Source organism: Otolemur garnettii, unplaced genomic scaffold (genome assembly GCF_000181295.1).
Source record: "Otolemur garnettii isolate 467f Iridium unplaced genomic scaffold, OtoGar3 scaffold00062, whole genome shotgun sequence".
Classification (NCBI taxonomy): domain Eukaryota; kingdom Metazoa; phylum Chordata; class Mammalia; order Primates; family Galagidae; genus Otolemur; species Otolemur garnettii.
This window is the reverse complement of record NW_003852457.1, coordinates 7,149,749-7,169,468: the sequence shown is the minus strand read 5'-3', so window position 1 is coordinate 7,169,468 and position 19,720 is coordinate 7,149,749. Positions and strand designations below refer to the sequence as shown.

Here is a 19,720-nt window from a genome sequence, read left to right as displayed (position 1 = left end):
GATGAATGGATAGATGGAAGATGAATGGATAGGTGGATTGATGAATGCATGTTAGACTGAAGGATTGATGATGCATGGATGAATGGATAGATGGACTGTTAGATGTGTGATTAGATGGAGGTATGATGATGATGCGTGGATGGTTGGATGGATGGACTAGAGGCTGAATGATCAGATAAGAGAATGGATGATGATACATGGATGGATGGATAGAAGATGAATGGATAGAGGGACTGATGAATGCATGATTAGACTGAAGGATTGATGATGATGTGTGGATGGTTGGATGGATGGATGGAAGATGAATGGATAGAGGGACTGATGAATGCATGATTAGACTGAAGGATTGATGATGCATGGATGGTTAGATAGATGGACTGGAGGATGAATGATCAGATGAAATGATCAGATGTGTGGATGGATGGAAGATGAACAGATAGATGGACCGACGGATATATGATTAGATGGAAGGATGGATGATGATGCATGGGTAGAAAGACAGATGAACGGCAGGTTACGTGCATGGATACCTGGGTGCAGGAGTGAGGTAACACCTCTAAGCCCAAGTCTCACTTTTCTTCCTCATCTGTGCAGAATGTTCCCAGCACCAGGCTTGCCGCATAGCAACTCTGCAAACCCGACCTGGGGCTGTAAGGTGTGTGTTCTACTCTGACATCCAAAGCTGCACACATAGCCTGCAGGGCCAGAACTGCCAAGTTCTGCTCCATGAGGAGGCCACCCACGTCTACCGGAAGCCGGGTAAGCCAAGGCCTGTGCCTTTCCAGCGATTCCTAAGAACCTGGGCATGGTTGACAGGAATTGTTCAAATATATGGGGTGACTTGGTGGGTGGTAGCTTGTTTTGGTCAAAGCTATGTTGAGCTAGGTGCCACTCACATGGGGTGGAAGAAAGGAAAGAAGGAAAAAAGGAAGATAGAAAAAACTCCTACTTCTGTGTCACTTTTGTTCATTTACTCTTTTGAGTTATAGAGGCCAACTTGGCCTTTGAGTTTCTTAGTGAAATGATTAATTAGGTCACATTTTATTACTGCTTTGTAGTTTAGAAAGTTCTTTCATGGACCTTATCTCATTTGGTCCTCATACTAATCCTGTGTGGTGGCAGGATAAGGCTTTATCCCCATCCCAGAGATCAGGGGCCTGTAGCCCAGAGAAGTTACAATACGTACCTGGTTTCACATAGATAGTGATGGAGGACTGGAACTTGGAGCCAGATCTCCTACCTCAAGATGCCATCCTCTCCCACAAACCTGCACTGCCTGAATTCCACATTGTGGGAACTTTCGAGAGGGCAGCTGATCCAGGCTGAGTTTAGTTAAAAAATATTTTTTCAGACATTGTGTTGGATGCTTGGGGCACCTGGGATGAGGCCTGTAAGCGGGTGTAGCATATAAATCCAAGTAAAATTGCTAAGAGCTGGGAGCCTGTGGGATGCACCTCCCAACTAGATGTGTTTATTGTGCTAAAGTGTTGGCTGAACCTGCCCATCTTGTCTCCTTGAGCAGGGATTGCATAGTTTCTCTGTAGAGGGCCAGATAATAAATATTTTTGGCTCTGTAGTCACATGTTTCTGTTATAACTACTCAACTGCCATTGTAGCATGAAAATAGCAATAAACAATATTTCAGCAAATCAACTTGACTGCATTCCAATAAAGCTTTATTTAAGAAACTAGGTAGCCACTGGATTTGGCTCCTTCCTGTCCTAGAGCATTGACAGTCATTCAGTCCTGTCTTGATGCCCTCCTCTGCTGCCCCTTCTTGACCTCAGCCTTCAGATCATGAGAGTGTCTTCCAGACCTGGAAATGCTTTGATTCCTCTGGGCTCAGATCTTAGCTCCTCAATCTCAAGTCTTCTCTTATGTCTCTCTGGACATTTATATTATTTAGTCAAGCTAGATAGATTTTAATAGTATAATTCACCAATAGTGTAGCTGATCTGTGTGGTAGTTCTGCTGAGACATATCTTAACATTAAGTTTTGAATTCTGTAAAGCAAATTAGACTGCCTCTCTAGGAATTCAGTATGATAAAATTCAATGTGAAATGCTCACTTCTGAAAGAAGATACACACCGTATTTGTGTACATGTCACCTTCATACAGACATCATTTGTTTGCAGCTAATGTATGTTGTATGTAGCCACAGATGATTTCTTTCTTTCCTTTTTTTTTTTTTTTTGAGATACAGTCTCACTATATCACCCTTAGTAGAGTGCTGTGGTATCACAGCTCACAGCAACCTCAAACTCTTGGGCTTAAGCAGTTCTCTTGCCTCAGCCTCCCAAGTAGCTAGGATTACAGACACCCAACAAAACACCCAGCTATTTTTTGTTGCATTTGTCATTGTTGTTTAGCTGACCCAGGCTGAGTATGAACCCAACAGTCTAGGTATGTGTATTGAGCACCATAACCACTGTGCTATCAGCACGGAGTCTACAGATGATTTCTTTAACCTAGGTAGTCACATGGCCTAAATATGTGAGTATTCTGGGAAGAATCTACCATTTCTGCAAAAGAACTCAAAAGAGAGAACTTCACATCTGGCATTTTTTCCATGTTTGATTTCATTTAGCTTGAGAATCGCTGAGCAGCCTTTGAAAGGAGGAATGAATGCCACTGTCCCTGGGAAGCAGGCTCAGGCTTCATTCCCTCGAAATTCTTTAGCCGTGTGTTTGTTCTGGCTTCGCTCCTCCAACGTGGTGCCACGTTCATGATATGTGGCTGTTTCCTGCATAGCAGAAGGTTCTGCCACTGTGACAGCCATGGTCCTAAGTGCTTGCCTGACACCTTTTGATTTAAAATTGCGACAGGAAATCTTGTGAGAAGGAACTGTGGGAGTGAGATCAGCCATGATTTGTGATTTGAGGTCAGCTTGAAAAACAGCAACTGTTTTTTTCCATCCTGAGTGCTCATTTTGAGTTTTAACTCATAGTCCAATGTTTTTGCAACAGAGAAGCTTTCGTTTGCTTGTTCTTTCTCTCTAGGCCTCCCTTCCACCTTTCTCCTTCTATTTTTCCTTTCTTCCTTCTACTCATTCATTCATTCAGGTGTTGAACTCCTGCCACCTGCCAGGCAGGAGGCGTGAAAGACGTAGGTGTTGCTATGGATTCCTAACATCACCGTGTTGGGGGAGTTTCTATTGTTCCTATTTCACAGTTGAGACTATTGAGGATCAGAAAGATTACAAAGTTTTCCCAATAAGTAGCTTTTTTTCCCTTTTTCCCTGAGATAGACTCTCACTATGTCACCCTCAATAGAGTGCTGTGGTGTCACAGCTCACAGCAACCTCAAACTCTTGGGCTTAAGTGATTCTCTTGCCTCAACCTCCCAAGTAGCTGGGACTATAGGCGGCTACCACAATGTCCAGCAATTTTTTTGTTGCAATTGTCATTGTTGTTTAGCTGGCCCAGGATAGGTTAGAAACCACCAGCCTTTGGTGCATGTGGCTGACGCTGTAACTACTGTACTATAGGCGCTGAGCCCCAATAAATAGCTTTTCCATAACATAAAATACAGATCTGCTCAACCCTTTGGGCCATCTGTTGGTTTCACTGCACCAGAGGGTCACTGAGGGTGATCGTCAGTGAACTGGATGGCATGAACCAATATTGTACCTGGGTTTCTCAATCTCAGAACACAATGACACCTGGGGCTGGAGAATTCTTTGTTTTGTGTGTGTGTGTGGGGGGGGTGTTGGTGAAGTGGGGATGACTTGTTCATTATAAGATGTTTGGCAACATCCTGGCCTCTCCTACTAGATACCAGTAGCATCTCTCTCACTCTTGTGACAATTTAAAATATCTCCAGGCACAGTCAAATGATCTAGGGTCAAAATCACTTCAAATTGAGAACCATCACATTATTTCAAACCCTTGAGGAATAGATGGACTTCTGCCTGTCTGCTTCCTTTCTCCTTATTCCTATCTAGTCATTACTGTTGTGAGTGTGTGATTGTGTATACATGTGTATGTGTATATATATATATGTGTGTATATGTATATATACATGTCTATACATACATACACATATATGTATACATATACACATATGTATATATGTATAGACATGTACATATACACACACACACATATATATATATATATAGAGAGAGAGAGGGAGCCAAAAAATACACACACATTTTAAGTAAGAAAAAAACTGTATTAAATTTGTCATGCTCAAGTCATGTTTGACTTCTGCATTACAAGTTGCTTGACATGACTTGTATTCATCTTTTCTTATCAGTACCTTTAGACATTGTAAGAGATTACTCACATACGAAGAATGTCTTCAAGAGTATTTATTCCTTTTTTTTGTGCAAGGCTTTAAGTCTTTTGGAGAATCAGGCCTGTCTCAAGTTCCTGAAAATGGTACTTGGCAACAAGTCAGGACCCCCCCAAAAGTTTATTAAATCAGTCAATTAATCATTGGCTTAATTATTCAAGTCAATGAATGAATGAAAATGCCCTGAAGGAAACAAGATCAGGCTATGGGGAAGAGATCGAAGTTGCTGGTGATTAGCATTACAAGGGGGGTTGGAGGGGCCCTGGGGGACCCAGCAGGGTGAGCAAATGGCCCAGTCTTGGCCTTATGGGTAAGAAAGATTTAGACTTGAACTAGTAGGAGGGAGGGCCTCACAGGCAGGCGCACCTGAGACACAGAGAGGGCAAAGCTTAGAGGTGGAGTTCAGAGGGCGTAGCTTTGAATCCTGCCTCACTGTGGGGTCCTGGCAGGCCCTAAGCCTCTGCCCCTAAACTTATTTCTTTATCAGTGAACTGTAAATATGGGTATATAATCCCTTAGCCGTAATTCAGAAGTTCTAAAAGTCAGTTTCTCTTTCTAAGTTTGTAGCAAACTCATTTGGTGGTAAAATGTGACTTGTAGCGCCTGAAGAAATAATATTCTTTACTCACCCCTTCTAATATAAATAATCTATACATTTCAGCACAGACATGATGCTGATTGGTGAACAAGCTTTGCCCCAGCTGGCCCCAGGCAGGTTGAATATTGCCTGCCAGGTGCCCTCTGTTCTTTCCAAATGCCCAGGATGTTAGAAGGGGGCTGTGGGCCTGGGTGGGCAGCCCCTTGAAGTCCAACTGGGAAGATGTGCAGGATATTAACAACACACATGCAGGAGAAATCCCTGCTTCCCTGTGCACACACATTTGGTGCCTCATAAAGATCAGTTGTCTTTGTTATTATTTCTTTCTGTTCAAGTTGAAAACTTAACTAGACTTAAGCTACGGGGTTCTACCTGAATGAATTACTGACATTTTACAGTTGCAAAAACCACTGATTTCTCCCTCCTTTGTTTAAAACACGTTCAGAATGCCAGTGCAGGGGGTACTCACTGCTTCCCCCCTGTACCCACAGGCATACCTCTGCTCAGCTATGAGGCGTCTGTACCTTCTGTGCCTATTGTCACCCATGGCCAGCTGCTGGGCAGGTCTCAGGCTGTCCAGGTGGGCACATCATGGAAGCAAGTGGACCAGTTCCTTGGAGTTCCTTATGCTGCCCCACCCCTGGCAGAGAGCCGTTTCCGGGCACCAGAGCCCTGGAACTGGACTGGCTCCTGGAATGCCAGCAGGCCAAGGTATGTTGAGTGGAGTATGTTTGGTGAGTGCCTGGAGAGGGCCTTTCCTATCCTCATCTGCCACAGTGAGTCTGGTAGCAGAGCAGTGCACTCTGGCTTGAGCAATGTATCAATGTATGAAGGTGAGAGACTTATGAGTTGGGGGGACATTAAGTGCTATACCAGATGGCCCCAAAACTCAGTGGCTCACTAGGGCTCTGTTCGTGTGAAGTTCATGTGGTGATGTGGTGGCCTGTGTGCTCTGCTCCAGGCAGGGGTTCATGGGCCTAGGCCATGGAGGCTCTGTGTTCCTCCAAGGTCTACCTGGATGTTGATCTGGGAAAGAGGGGTTATGGATTAGTCCGCAGGGGGGCTCCCCTCGGCCAAACCTGGAGGTGGGGCACGCAGAGCACTTGCCTCAGAATTGCAGTGGCTGAGCTCATTCTCCTGGCCCCTTCTGCTGGAAGGAAGCTGGGAAAAGTCAATGAACTAATGACAAGAATTTTGAAGGCTTGTTCAAAGTTCTTGTCTGCTAGAGACACTATTACAAGCTATTATTTCACAGCACCCGTTTCCTATCTTCTTCCCCCATCAGAAGCTTCAGTTTGCCCCACTCCTTTTCCTCCACGCACACTGTAAATCGTGGACGTACTGCAGGATGCTTCCGTGTACTTCTCTAATTGGAGCACACTCAGGGTGCCCATGAGGAGACCCCCATTGTGTTTGCCCTTCTCCTCCCCACAGGCCTCTCCCTCTCTGCTGCACCTCGTGCCTCTGTCCTCAGGCAGCTCACCCTCCACCTGCATTGCCACCTGTGGTGGGCTGCTGGGTGCGCCACAGGCCCACAGCACCCATCTGTCGGTGGGTGCTTCCTAACGTGGTAAGGTGTTCTAGCCCCCGGCTGGACAGGGTAATGAGCTAGGAGGCTTGCAGGGAGCTCCAGGCAAAGCACAGTGAGGACATAACTGAGACGGTAGAGTAGGAAGGCAGGAAGGCAGGAAGGCGGGAAGGCGGGAAGGCGTGCTATCTGCCCGTGAACTAGAACACCTTACCACGTTAGGAAGCACCCACTTGATAGATGAGGCGATCCAGGTGCCTAGGCCGTGAGTGGAGAGTGACCGCAGAGTGTGGGTCATTGCAGCCCAGAGCTGGTAAGGCGTGGGGGACATTCAAGTAGCCTGTTGGGTGGATGAATATCCTGCCACCATTAGGCCTGGTCTCAGCTGTGGGCTCAGTTCCTGTACCAGGACATGCTTAGACCAGCACCCGGGGATTCTGCACTGTGGTGGGAAATAGGTCAGATGTCCCATCTGGAGAGAGGTCTACACTTTGGAGCAAGTGAGGGCAGTGGTCCCAAGAGGCCTCCATTGTCCCCTGCTCTATCCTGGGCCACCAGGTCAGCACCTTTCTCTCTAGGCTGGTGGATGGTCCCTGGGAAATGTTCCTCTACAGTCCAGTGACCAGAGAGTGAGGGCATCCTGTTCCAGCCCCAATTCTGGAAGCTTCCTACTTTCCACAGAGCTGATGGGAACCCGGGCCTTTGGAGTGGGGTGGTCTTCGTGCCATAGGCAATGGGTAGGGGAGAGGGATGGGGCATGTGCTCATGGCTGTTTCTCTTGAAGGTCACACAGTTTGTATCTGCAGGGCCAGCTGTTGGCAGCCAGGCATCCTGATGCCCACATCTCTTGAAGTCAGTGAAGATTGCTTATATCTCAATGTGTTTGTCCCTCAGAACATGGTGAGTTCCAAAGCACTTGTGTTTGCCAAAATCCGCTGTCCCTAGAGCCAGCACTGCCCACTTACCTCCCCTGTGGCCCACAGAGCCTGTGCCCTGCTGGTGCTGTGTGCAGGTGGCTCTGAGGTTTGTGGAGGCCTGGATGGCTGAGAGTGATCAGAGCAGCCTCCTGCTTCCTCCCCATGTCCTCACCCACAGCACCACATGGGGTGGACAGTGTGCATCAGACCCCTAGTTCCCTCAGTGGGTCTCAGGGTCTGTGGCACTCGTGGCCCTGTCCTGGCTGGGGCATAGGTGTGTACCAGAGCCCTCATAAGGCTTGTGTGTTAGTGAAAGGGGAAGAAATAAATAGATAAATAAATATCACCCAATTATGGCATCACTTAGTACTGTGAAGAAAAATAAGCAGGGCAAGGAGACCCAAGTGACAGGAAGTGTCAGGGGGAGATCAGGAGGTGATACTTGTGCAGGGAGGGGTGTGAAGGAAGAGTGTTAGCCATGGAGCTGACACTGCACAGCCCAGAGCAAGTGAAACAAAAGGTCTCGTAGCTGAAGAATTTACAGTTCCGCCAAGTGGGGAAGGCAGGGAAGGGCCAGGAGAGCACCTGAGAGGTCAGGGCAGGGTTAGAATACGGATTGGCCTCTTCCATTCTGTGGGAGTTTTAACTAGTTATTTCATGCTCTGAACCTCTGAGAATGGCTTGTTCATTCAAACCTGTAGAATGGGGTGTTTGTGGTCATTACAGCATCTACTTCAGGGGTGGAAGATCTCCTGCAATGTTCTAGGTCAGAGTGCTTAGCCCAGGCTGACAGAGGCAGGTCCTTGAGGTCATGGGTGCTGCTGGTGAGGGAGCCCTGGTGTGGAGGCATCTGTGTGGGGGAGCTATTGAACATGAAGTGGACCTGCCACAGGAGGCAGGACCCTGGACGGACCTGAGTCACCTGGTGCCTGCATGTACCATGCCTGGGGGGGCATCAGATCCCAAATGGAGAATAATATTCTACTGTAACATTGTCAGCCTAGCTCCTCTACCTCCAGGCTGTGTGATCTCTAATTCTCTGCTTCCTCATCAGTAAAATGGGATTAATAATAATAATATGCCAACTTCACACAGCTGTTTTGGGACCAAATGTAGATCCTTAGAATAGTGCCTGGTCCTCAGCAAGTGCTTAATGGACTAAGGCTCTGCATCACCAAGGTGCAGTGAAGGTGTTCAACTGAGGAGAGCCACAGAGGACCCCGGGCAAGGAGGACTCTCTCCTTCTTATAAGGACACCAGTTCTGCTGGATTAGGGCCTCACCACGACCCTCATTACCTCATTAGCCCTAACTCCAAATGCAATTATACTCTGAGGACCCGGGGGTTAGGACTTCAATCTAAGAATGGGAGGTACAAACTTCAGCTCGTGTCACAGGGTAAATGCATCCACAGGACAAAGTCAACAGGAAGAGCCCACGGACGATTCAGCATCTGGCACCTCGCATGGGAAAAGTGGCCTCACCAAGCTCCTGTGGGGGCAAATGGCCGTCATCACCTCTAGCCGGAATTTCTCCTGTCCCCACAGGCACCCAACGCATCTGTGCTGGTGTTCTTCCACAACATGGTGCAGGGCGACGGGAGTGCAGCATGGCCCACGGTCGATGGCTCCATCTTGGCTGCTGTTGGCGACCTCATCGTGGTCACTGCTAGCTACCGAGTGGGTGTTTTCGGCTTCCTGAGTTCTGGTGAGTTGTTGGCATTGGTGGGGGCTGCTGACCCCTGCACCGAGGCTCGGCCCCTTCTCCCTGAAGCTCCATCCCTTGCTGCCTCTACCCCTCCTCTAGCCTGGTGAGGCACACAATAGAGGTTCCAGCACATTCTGAGACCTTCCACTGATGCTGACACCTATACATGAGAACAATGGTTGCCATTTATTGAGAATTTTGTGTCTAAAGCTGTTCCAAGTACATCATGGGCATTATCTTGTGGAGGGTGTGTGTACGTGTGTGTGTATGTGTGTGTGTGTGTGTGTGCATGTATATGTTGAAGAGGAAATCGAGGCCCAGGAGGGTAGAAAGTGTCTCAGGTTATGTAGTTAGGAAATAGCAGAGCCAGGATGCACCAGGGCTTGACTTGCCCTGAACAGGCTCAGGGTGTGTGCATCGCGGGGTGCTCTCCGGCCTGTGGGGAGGCCGTCTGCCTGAGAATGAGGGCTGTGTGGGTAGTGATTTTCACCTCCTCTAATTCGGGCCTCACTGTGAACACTGTCCTGCGCTATGCCCAGGCAGGATCATATTTATCACTCACCAGGGCAGAACTGAGGTCTGAACCGACCCAAACATCCTCCAACTACGTCCTCTCTTCCTTCTTCAGACATCGGCAGGGGTGGTGGGGGTGTTAGACCATGGTGGGAGACGGTGGACACACTGGCCTTGGACTCTGAAGAGCCAAAGGCCAGCTCTGCCACTTGTTGGCTGTGGGACCTTGGAAAAAACTCTTCCTTTCTCCGACTATCAGTCTTCTCCTCTGGAAAATGGGAACATTTTACCCTGTGTATCCAGGTGAGAGAATACTGGGAAGGTTTTAGAGAATGTAGTGGATTGTACATGCCCTCAAGGATGGGCATGGAACTTCATCTCTGTTTGGAAAGGGTCTTGTTGAAGACCTGGCCCGTTGTATCATGCTCAGTGTGGGGGCAGGAGGGAAGGAGCTATGGCGGATTAGGGTGTGAAGGTGGTAGGTATCCTGCAGGAACAGAAACCCAGAGAGCTGGTGACCACATGGCATGAGGCCTTGGGTACCACAACCAAGATTCTGGGCCTGGGCCAGACATAAGAAGATATTAAACTTAGGAAACAGGCAACAAATTAAGGCAAAATGCAGCTATGCCAATGTGGGGGGAGTCAGGGACAATGATTTCAGATTTTCCCTTAGAGGTAGCAGGGTCCCCTGGGAACCTAAGAGGGGATACAGCTTCCCCCTACCCTCCCCCTGTTCTCGGCCTGGGGAACCCTAGGTCCCTCACTGCATTATCCCCACCCTACTTCACACAGATGTGCTTTTGAGACATAGGTGACTGGGGCTTTGTGGACACTCTTTGGAGAGTATAAGTAATTATTCACATGTGAGTTTATTTTCTCTCTTTCCTGGGTCTCGTTTGGTCTGTTTGAATGCAACACTGACTGTGAGGAACTGAGTCAGTAGCTCCTTTCTCAGAAGAGGCGGGTGACACTCAGGGCTTGTCCTGTGGAAGGCCCATGGAGCTCGCCCCAGACATGGCTGGCTTCTTGGCTTAGAGCATTTTGAGACAGAAGAGAGCGACTTTCCATATGCTGTCTGTTGCTGAGGGGGTGGAGGATTTTGATTTCACAGAATGTAATCTTGCTGAGAATTCATGTGCTTCTGGAGAGGCAAACTCGTTTTGGCTGCTGGCAGGGACAGCTGCTGTAGGGAGGCGATGGAAACTTCCAGAACACTTATTCCTCACTTGCACCAATGGTGCCTGTTCATTTTTGCTCAGAGGAGAACTATCAGCAAGAGAGAAGGGAAATTGCACCAGTGGGGCGCCTCCCTGTGCCAGGTATTTCTCCAGGGTGGCCCCCTTCAGCTCTCAGGAGAGCTGCATGGCCGGCATTGAGTGGCTACTTCACGCTGAGACAAGGCTCCGTGAGGGCCTTTATCACCCACAGGGGCATCCTGGGCACTAGACCTGCTGGTTGAATAATAACAGGAAGTACTGAATGGTGGCTCGCCGCCTCAGGGGCCTAGAAAGGCCTGTGGATGCCTTGTTCCTCCTGGACAGAGCAAGGTCAGTCTTTTGTGTCCATTTAGCCACAGGCCCTTTGTTTTATTCACTGGCTCTCATAGCAAGTCCCTCCCGATTTTCCAAAGACCCTTTGGGTCTCTTGCACTGCACCTCCTTATAGTTTGCCCTGAAAGGGGCACGGAGACCTCAGTATCCTCAGTGAATTATTCAGGAAACTGAGGCACAGAGACAGGACCTTGGGCAGCGGACCAGCAGACCCATGATAGGGACACAGGCCTCCTGGCTGCAGGAGCCCTCTCCTGCCCACCTCAGGCACACTTGGGGGACAGGCTCTGCAGAGCTACACTGGGTGCAGCCACCAACTGGAAGCAGGTGCTCCCCTCCCTGGGGAGCGCGGAGCGGCCTCGTCTCTGCTAGTCCCCCCAGTAAGCCTGTGGCACAAACACTTCCTCCATCCCCTTTTCTGGTTTTTTTTTTTAATTAACAGATTTTGCTATTTAGAGCTGGTTTAAGTTTACAGAAAACTTGAGCAGAAAGCACAGAGCATTCCCAACACTCCCTCTCCCCGCCCCTGTTTCCCCGTTGTTAGTAATGCCATGCTTTGGGTGGGCACGCTGTGATTCTGGCTGAACCAGCAGGGCATTTTATTATGCACGTGACTCACAGCTTCCATACTTTACATTGGAGCTCACTCTCCGCGTGGTATGTTCCAGGGGTTTTGCCAAACACAAGATGTCCCGCGTCCACCATTGCAGGGTCGCACAGAAGGGCTTTATTGCCTTACAGATTCCTCATGCTCCGCCAATTCATCGTTTCCTTTTTCCATTTTAAACAGTTGAAAATGGCTGTTCAGAAGAGAGGTCTGGAAAGGACTGCTCACGTTGAATGCCAGCCTCAGCCTGGGGTCCTGCAGGACAGGGTCTGAGAGGCCCCCCAGCGCTCTGTGAGGCCTGAGGCTCCGGGGGCTCAGGGCAGTTCCTTCTTTCCACCTCCTATTGCAGGGCCCATCTGTCAACAGATGAGGCCAGTGCAAGGTAGCAGCTTCCGTGAGAGAGTGCATGAGAGAAAAGCCGGAAGGCCTCCTCTGGCACCCAGCAGGACTTGCACGAGTCAGCGTCCCCATCTTCCCGCAGACAGGGGCTCTTTCAAGACCGGGCTGTGTTTTCTTCTGTTCCCGGCCCAGCATCTGCCTAGTGGCGGGCACAGAGCTGCCTCTGGATGGTGGCCACAGCAGCCTTGGCATTTATTGAATCGGGCTGAATAGCTGCAGTGTGTGCCTCAGCTCGGCCCATAAATGTGTCCCAGAGAGGAGATGGTCCCCTAGAGCCCCATGCTCCAGAGGCACTTTTCAAAAGAGGTAGAGAAAGATGGAAGCTGAAGCCAGTGCCCAGCCTGAGGCTGGCTAGACAAACTCGTGCTTTCTGAGAGAAAAGACAAGCCCTGCCCTGTATTTAAAGGCAACCTTGGCGCCTGTCGAAATGAGCTGTTGGAAAAAATAGTGAAGGCTTCCCCAGTGGGCCAGGGGAGGCCACATCTGTCCCCAGGCTTGGATGCTGCAGGCAGGACAGACCTCAGGGGCATCTGGCACTCAGTGATTGTCTTTTGCCTGGCACAGCAATGCACTGAGGGGAGCTGGGGGTGGCATCAGGGACAGAGAAGGAGAAGGTGGACAAGGCACTGGTCTGCTGGCCCTCCATAGGGCGTGGGAGGGAGGAAGTGTGCTTTGGCCAGGGAGCCAGACAGAAGGCCAGGCTGCCAGTAGGAACCATGCAGTGCATGACCTCACCATCCCTTGTGGAGAGGGTCTGTGTCCTTCCTAAATAGAAGGTCAGGCACAGAAGGTGGCCCCAGTGGGGCCTATCACGGCTGCTGCTCCTGCCGCAGGAGACAAGGCAGGCCCTTCTCGGGTCATCGGTGAGATGATGGTAGGGACTAAACTTGTTCTATTTTATTAAAAAGTTAATCTTCTATAGTGCTTTATGCCAGGCTCTGTTTGGTTCCCTTTTATAAACAGTAGCTAATTTATTCATCATAACAACTGAAAGAGGTAAGTACTGTCATCATTTTATAGACCAAAGCCCACAAACCTAAGTAACTTGTCCAGGGACCCCACAGCCAGTAAGTGGTGGGGCCAGGATTGCAGCCAGCAGTCTGGCTCGGAAGCCTCTGTGCCACCTCCTGCCCGTGTCCATTGACAGGACCTGGTTGAGGACCTGCTGGGAACCCAGAACTGCACTAGGGGGGCTTCTGCCGAGGGGACAATTGAAATGTTTGCTGGGTGGCCCTGATCAGAGGAGTAAGTGGTGGGCAGATCAGGGCCATGTGGACGCTACCCAGGTCCAGAGAGCTTCCGTCCACATCCGCCTCCCCACCAGGCGGTAGCTCCTGGGCAGCGGCCAGAGCCCTGTCCTCCCCTGCCCTGGGGCTGAGCTTTCCCACACACTCATCTGTGGTGCAGCTTGTGCTTATGGTGAGACTGAACCTAGTGGACCTGAGTGTGAGGAGAACTGGGGCTGAGCCACCCCAGGCTGCAACAGGCTGGATGTGGGCAGTGACAGGGACTCAGACTGATCAGGCAGGCTAACCGGACATCTTGAAAAATCTGAACAGCCAGGAAGACATTCAGACTTGATACACTAGGAATGAGGGAGTTATGTAGCCTCTTTGAGTGGCGATAATTCCAGAAATAGAACACATACATTGTTTAAGACACATGGTAGATTTTTTTCAACAAATGTTTGAATTAGATTAAGCATTAGGACAGAGTTCTGGTTGTGAATTAGGATTTGAGTTCCAACTTGATCTCACATTTACTTCTTGCATCTAAACAAGCTCTTTCCTTCTTAAGTTTTAATTTCTTCACCAGGAAAAGAAAGGGTGCTGAACTCTCAGACTATAACTGCTTATTACCTGCCTTCTGTGCTGAGTGCCCCCAGCACGGTCCCCAGCATGGTGCCTGGCCCAGCCCCAGATGGAGCCCAGTCCGCACTAGTTTGATGAGAGCCCTGGAAAGTGCCCTCACCCCTGATCTCCTGGGAGGGTGGACCCCAGAGGACAGCACTGGCTCTTCTCAGGTAGTGGGAAGCTGACGCATGAGAAGTGAGAGTCAGGAACATCCCCCTTTCCCCATTGTCCCTGGAAGGGCAGGCCATGGATATCACCTCCCAAATTTATAGGAGTTGGAGTCAGTGCCCCGCTTTTTTGGGTTCCCTGAGACCTTGAGGGAAACAGACGTGTTCATCTTAACAATATGCACACCCCAGAAAAGTTTGCAGCAGGGATTATGTGATACTAATGGCTTTACCAATCTCGGAACATGATGTGATGTGCTGGAAAATGATTTGTTCATGTCTCTGCATGGGTATTAGCTTCAGTTTTGTGAATACTACATTGGAGAATCAGACTTTTTATTTTTTCCTTCTTTTTTCTATGTGAGAATACAGAGTCTTGTCAGTGGTTTCTTGCTGGATACTGAAGCCTGTTAATCACAGCTACGGTGCCTCATGGGGAGATGTGGTGGGGCTGGAGCTCTAGGAGCATCTGAGCTGCACATGTGTGTTTATTTGATGTTGGTCTGCATGTAGGGGTCCTGGACGCCTTGATATCTGTTTCTTAGGGCAAAGTCAGAAAACATGTGTGGGGGCCTCCTCAGTGGAGACGAGAATGCTGGTTAGTGTTTCGAGATTTCATAAAGGAGCACAAGTTTGCAGGGTACCTTGACAAGGGGCATCCACTGACTTCAGAATGATCAGAAGGGAGTGGGCATGTAGTGTCCCAAGAAGCTATAAAGAAGAATGTGTTTGTGCTATACTTCATTAAAAAATAGTAGTGCTGGGTTTTTAACACATGTTTAAAACCTGTCCTTTCCATGAGAAAGGAAAGAGATTAGTTTAGTTGCATGATATTATAGTTGCAGAAGACGAGGAAGGGGAAGGAATAGGATCTAGAGCCCCCACCTGGCCTGGCCACTGTCCTGGGAAGCCACCTGAAATGGGGTCCAAGCTGTGTAGGGCAGGGAGTTCACCTCTTCCCACCAACGAGTGGTGGAACTGCATGTGCATTGCCTCTAACTGAGCAACGCTCCCATCTACTGATGGGAAGCCATGGGCCCATGGATGTGAAGGGTCACGTCTAAGGTCTCCTAGCTGGCAAAGGTAATGCTAGAATTCAAGCATGGTTGTGTCTGATTTCAAAGCCAATATTCTTCCCACTATCCTTCACTGTATTTGTAACTCATTATCTCAACCTGTGGGACAAAAGCCCAGGTATCTTAGAGGAACCAAGTGCCTGGCAGAGACAACACCATGGTTGTTAAATGAGATTGCAAAATGTCAAAGGGTGAAAGTCTTTCTTCTTTTCTGAAGGGTCTGGAGAGGCAAGTGGCAACTGGGGGCTGCTGGACCAGGTGGCAGCTCTGACCTGGGTACGCACCCACATTGGAGCATTCGGCGGAGACCCTCGCCGTGTGTGCTTGGCAGCAGACCGTGGCGGGGCTGACGTGGCCAGTATCCACCTCCTCAAAACCAGAGCCACTGACTCCAGACTCTTCCGGAGGGCTGTGCTGATGGTGAGTCTCAAGCGCTAGCTTCAGTCTTACTGCAGATGCTGCTGGGGGGAGGTGGCTCCCTCAGATGGCTTCCATCTCTTGGGTTGTCCTTGTCCCGGGTCTTGAGTATGGCTCCTGTTTATCTTTCCATGTACACACGGTTCTAGGATGCTGAAGGGGATCTCCTGAATACTTTCTACCCGTGTCAAATTCTAGGTGGTAAAGTGTCTTTATTTCCTGGGAGTGTCTCATTAGGGTTTAGTGGTCTGAACCGTAAGTTACCTCCCTTGCCAATGAATGGTGGTAAAGAAGAGAACTCATTACTCATGATTCTCCGGGATGGTCTGAAGTGCCTGTGAGGTGATGATGATGGTGGTGGTCATGACGATGATGACAGTGATGGCGATGATGATACAGTGATGTTGATGATGACAATAATTATGACGATATAATGATGATAATGATGATGGACGAAGGTGGCCCCAGCATAATTTCTGATGTCTATTATTCTGCTGTTAATTAGTTTCTACTGTTATTGTGTATCTAATTTGTACCAGATGTTCAGTGCTAGATGCAGGAGATGCCGTGGTAAATAATATGTGTTCCAGTTCTCAGCAATTCTGTAGTTACTAAGGGTGGGAGATAAACACTTAAAGCATATATTTAAAAGAGGATCTTAGGGTGGCCCAAAGAGAAGACCCCAGTGAAGCATAGAGGAAGGAGGGAGCATGGAGGAACGCACCCCCAGAGAGAGGGTGTCTGAGCTGAATGCTGAAGGTGGCTGTATAACTACAGGCAGAATCCTGGCCACAGGCAGCAGTTGGAGGACCGAGCCCTGCTGGGCAGCAGTGGGGAGGCATAGAGGGGCCAGACCCCATTGAACAGCTTGGGTTTTATCCGGAGTGCCTGGGGATCCTTCAAAGGGGTTTGTTTATTTTTGTTTGCTTGTTGGTTTCATTTTATGATTTTCAGTATTTTGTTTTTCTTTTTTTAAATTTGTTTTATTAAATCATAGCTGTGTATATTAATACAGTCATTGGGTACAGTGTGCTGTTTTTATATACAATTTGAAATATTTTCATCAAACTGGTTAACATAGCCTTCATGTCATTTTCTCAGTTATTGTGTTAAGATATTTGTATTCTACAGTTCGGTGGCATTAAATATATTCCAGGGTTGTGCAGCCCTCACCACTATCCATCACCAGAATAGAAACTCTGTATTCATTAAATACAAACTGCCCACTCCCCCAACCCCTCAGCCCCTGGTAACCTCTGGGAGGAAAGGAGCCTCTGTTCTCCTTTCGGTCTCTAGGAATTGGCCTGTTCTAGCTGCCGCGTACTAGTAGAATCATACAAGATTCATCTTTTTGTGTCCAGCTGATTTCACTTAGCATGATGTCTTCAAAGTTCAGCCCCGTCATAGGCTGTGTCAGGATTTCTGCATAGTATACCACTGTGCAGATGGACCACATTTGATTCATTGGTTATCTGTTGATAGACATTTGGGTTCTGCCTTTTGCCTGTCACAAGCAGTGCTGCTGTGAACACTGGTGAGCCATCAGAAGGTTTTTAAGCAGGTGGGAAACTTGCTCAGAGCAGCCTTTTAGGAAGACTTCTATTAGGATGGGATGGAGGGTAGAGTCAAGAGGGGCAATGCCAGAGGTAGAGAAAGCAATCAGGAGACTATGAAGTCCCCTATGGAGAACCCCTGAGACCCACACCATGGGCGGGAGCCCTCATCCACCTGGTAGCAATTCCAAGACCACATAACTGCACCCCAGCCCTGCCCAGCATTCCTGAGACCCAAACCCTTGATCACAGGACAGTAAAAGTGTCAGTGTTTTGGGCCTTAGGTGTGATTGATGCTAGATCAGCATTGTCACCTTTCCCAACAGAAAACAGGAGCCCCTGTTCCTCCATCTCTCTCTGTCAGCCGCAGTGGTCTTTACTATCCCTTGGAGTCCATGATCTCTTCCTCCTCCTGTAGGCAGTTTCCTCTGTGTGGAATGCTTTTGTCCCAGCCCCTTCTTTGCCTGCCTTTCCTGTCCCTTAGGAAGGCCTTCCTGACTTTACAGCCTAGAACTGGGCCCCTTTCTGTGGCTTGTGCTGCTTGTACTTCTCTTATGTGGAATATCCCATGATGTCCACCAGTAAGTAATCACTCTTAGTGCTAAGGCTGCCCCCCTCAAGATGGGAGGCTCCAGTGCGGCAGGGCTCTGGGTGCCTTGCTCTCCATGGGGCCCCTAGCACCCGCTCGGCACATCTTGCAGTAACCACATGCTCCATCATTAACAGGGCAGCAGCTGGCAGATGACTGGGGGAGTGCTCAGACATTGGGAACCACAAGCCACTCCAGTGACCTCCCTCCCGCTTCTTTCTTCTATTTCTTGTCCTTTGATTCCAATTTTCTTCACTCTGTCCCTCTGAAGTTGGTCCATCTCAGTGGCAGGAGAGTTGAGCACAAACATATTTCAATTCCTGATGTTGCAAAGAGATTATCCTGCTTTCAGTTGATCCCAGAGGGTTTCGCCAAGGCCCTCTCAGAAACCAGACACTCACTAGGACCCAGAAAATGCTCAGAATACCTTCCAATAGTCCTAGAAAACACATTTCTCTTTCTGAGGGTGTAGGTGTTTGGGGAATTTCAAAAACTAATCTGTTTTAACAAATGGTAGCATATTTAAAAATAAACCCTCTCATCTGTTTTAGTCATTTGGAAGCAGCTTTTACAACTGCTCCCAGCAGTCTCTGGGATGCATGGGAAATTATTTGGAATCAAGAGATCTAAAATACTTTAATATATTAGCAGTTTTTTTAATTATTAAATCATAGCTGTGTACATTAATGCAATTATGGGATACAATGTGCTGGTTTTATCTTCTATTTGGAATACTTTCATGAAACTGGTTAGCATAGCCTTCACTGCATTTTCTTAGTTATTGTGTTAAGACACTTAGATTCTACATTTAGTAGATTCAACAAGTACCCTTGTAAAATGTACCGTAGGTGTGGTCCCACCATTCCTTAAATGTGTTCTTTACCAGCAGATGTTTGGGGGAATGACTGTGAGTTAGAAATTTATTCTTGGATAAAATCTTCAGTCTCTCTGCAAATCTTGGGTCCAGAACTATTGAAACAGGAGCCAAAAGAAACTGTGGTGATGATATTTGATAACCTATTACTGCTTAGCATATTTCAGGCCACAAAGTCCTTTAATATCTCATCTCATAGATTCCTTACATTTATTTTATTTTCAATCTAGAGATAACAAATCTGAGGCTCAGAGAAGTTAATGACCTCCCAAAGCATGCACAGCAAGAGGAGCTGCATTAGAGGCTGGGGCACAAAGTCAACACACATGTTTTCCCACTCTTTCTGAGGCTGGTTTTCCAGGAACTTGGGACTCTGGGGTCTTGAGGTATAAGAGAAAGAGATTATGCCTAGGGTCCTGGTCTGTATCAAGGTCTTGGAGGAAGCTTTTCATCTTGCATTCTTTGCCTACAAAATCAAATCAGTATGATTCATTTTATCTTCCAAGGTCTCAGGATGCTCTCATGACACACACGCTGCAAGGTAACCTGCATATCATATGAACTTGAAATTCAGGTTCCTCTGTTCCCTTGCCAAGGAAAGGCAACTCCAAACAAAAGCAAGTCCCTGGTATTTTACCTGCTCCAGGGCCGGGTTGGAGGAAGAAGAGCAGCTTGCTGCAATCATGCATTCTGTGGCCAGTTTTAAGAGAGGACAGAGGAGGTCCGGTGAGAGATAAAAAGTCAGGATGGAGTTTCAAAGGTGGGAACACAGGAGACCACCACTAGCTTGTGGGGTTCCAGCAAGTGGCCTTGAGTGTTTGCTCCACTCAGCTTTTATAGAAGGCTATTTTTTCATTTAGACCAGAGGGTAAGCTGAGGAAGGGAACAAAAATACCAGCAGTTTCTCCGAGTAAGCATGTTAGTTCTTATTCTTTCTATAATCATTAACTTTAAGAGTCTGAGCAGCCTTGAGAAATCTGAAACCCGAGCCTTGTGAGGGGGCAGCCTCCTGTCTGTGGTCACGCACACAGATGCCTTGGGGGAGGTTAATCCCCTCTAGTTCTCTCTGGAGC

General features: G+C 48.3%; 1 protein-coding gene across 1 annotated transcript in view; it reads left to right on the top strand.

Annotated features, from left to right (window-relative positions):
- Positions 1-19,720, top strand: part of TG (thyroglobulin) — a 232,735-nt gene that overhangs the window by 120,610 nt on the left and 92,405 nt on the right. Inside the window, exons 37-41 of the mRNA XM_003792866.3 lie at positions 595-759; positions 5,387-5,606; positions 7,230-7,323; positions 8,887-9,046; positions 15,432-15,634. Of these exons, the coding sequence (XP_003792914.1) occupies positions 595-759; positions 5,387-5,606; positions 7,230-7,323; positions 8,887-9,046; positions 15,432-15,634 (842 nt within the window). The remainder of the gene's footprint in view (positions 1-594; positions 760-5,386; positions 5,607-7,229; positions 7,324-8,886; positions 9,047-15,431; positions 15,635-19,720) is intronic.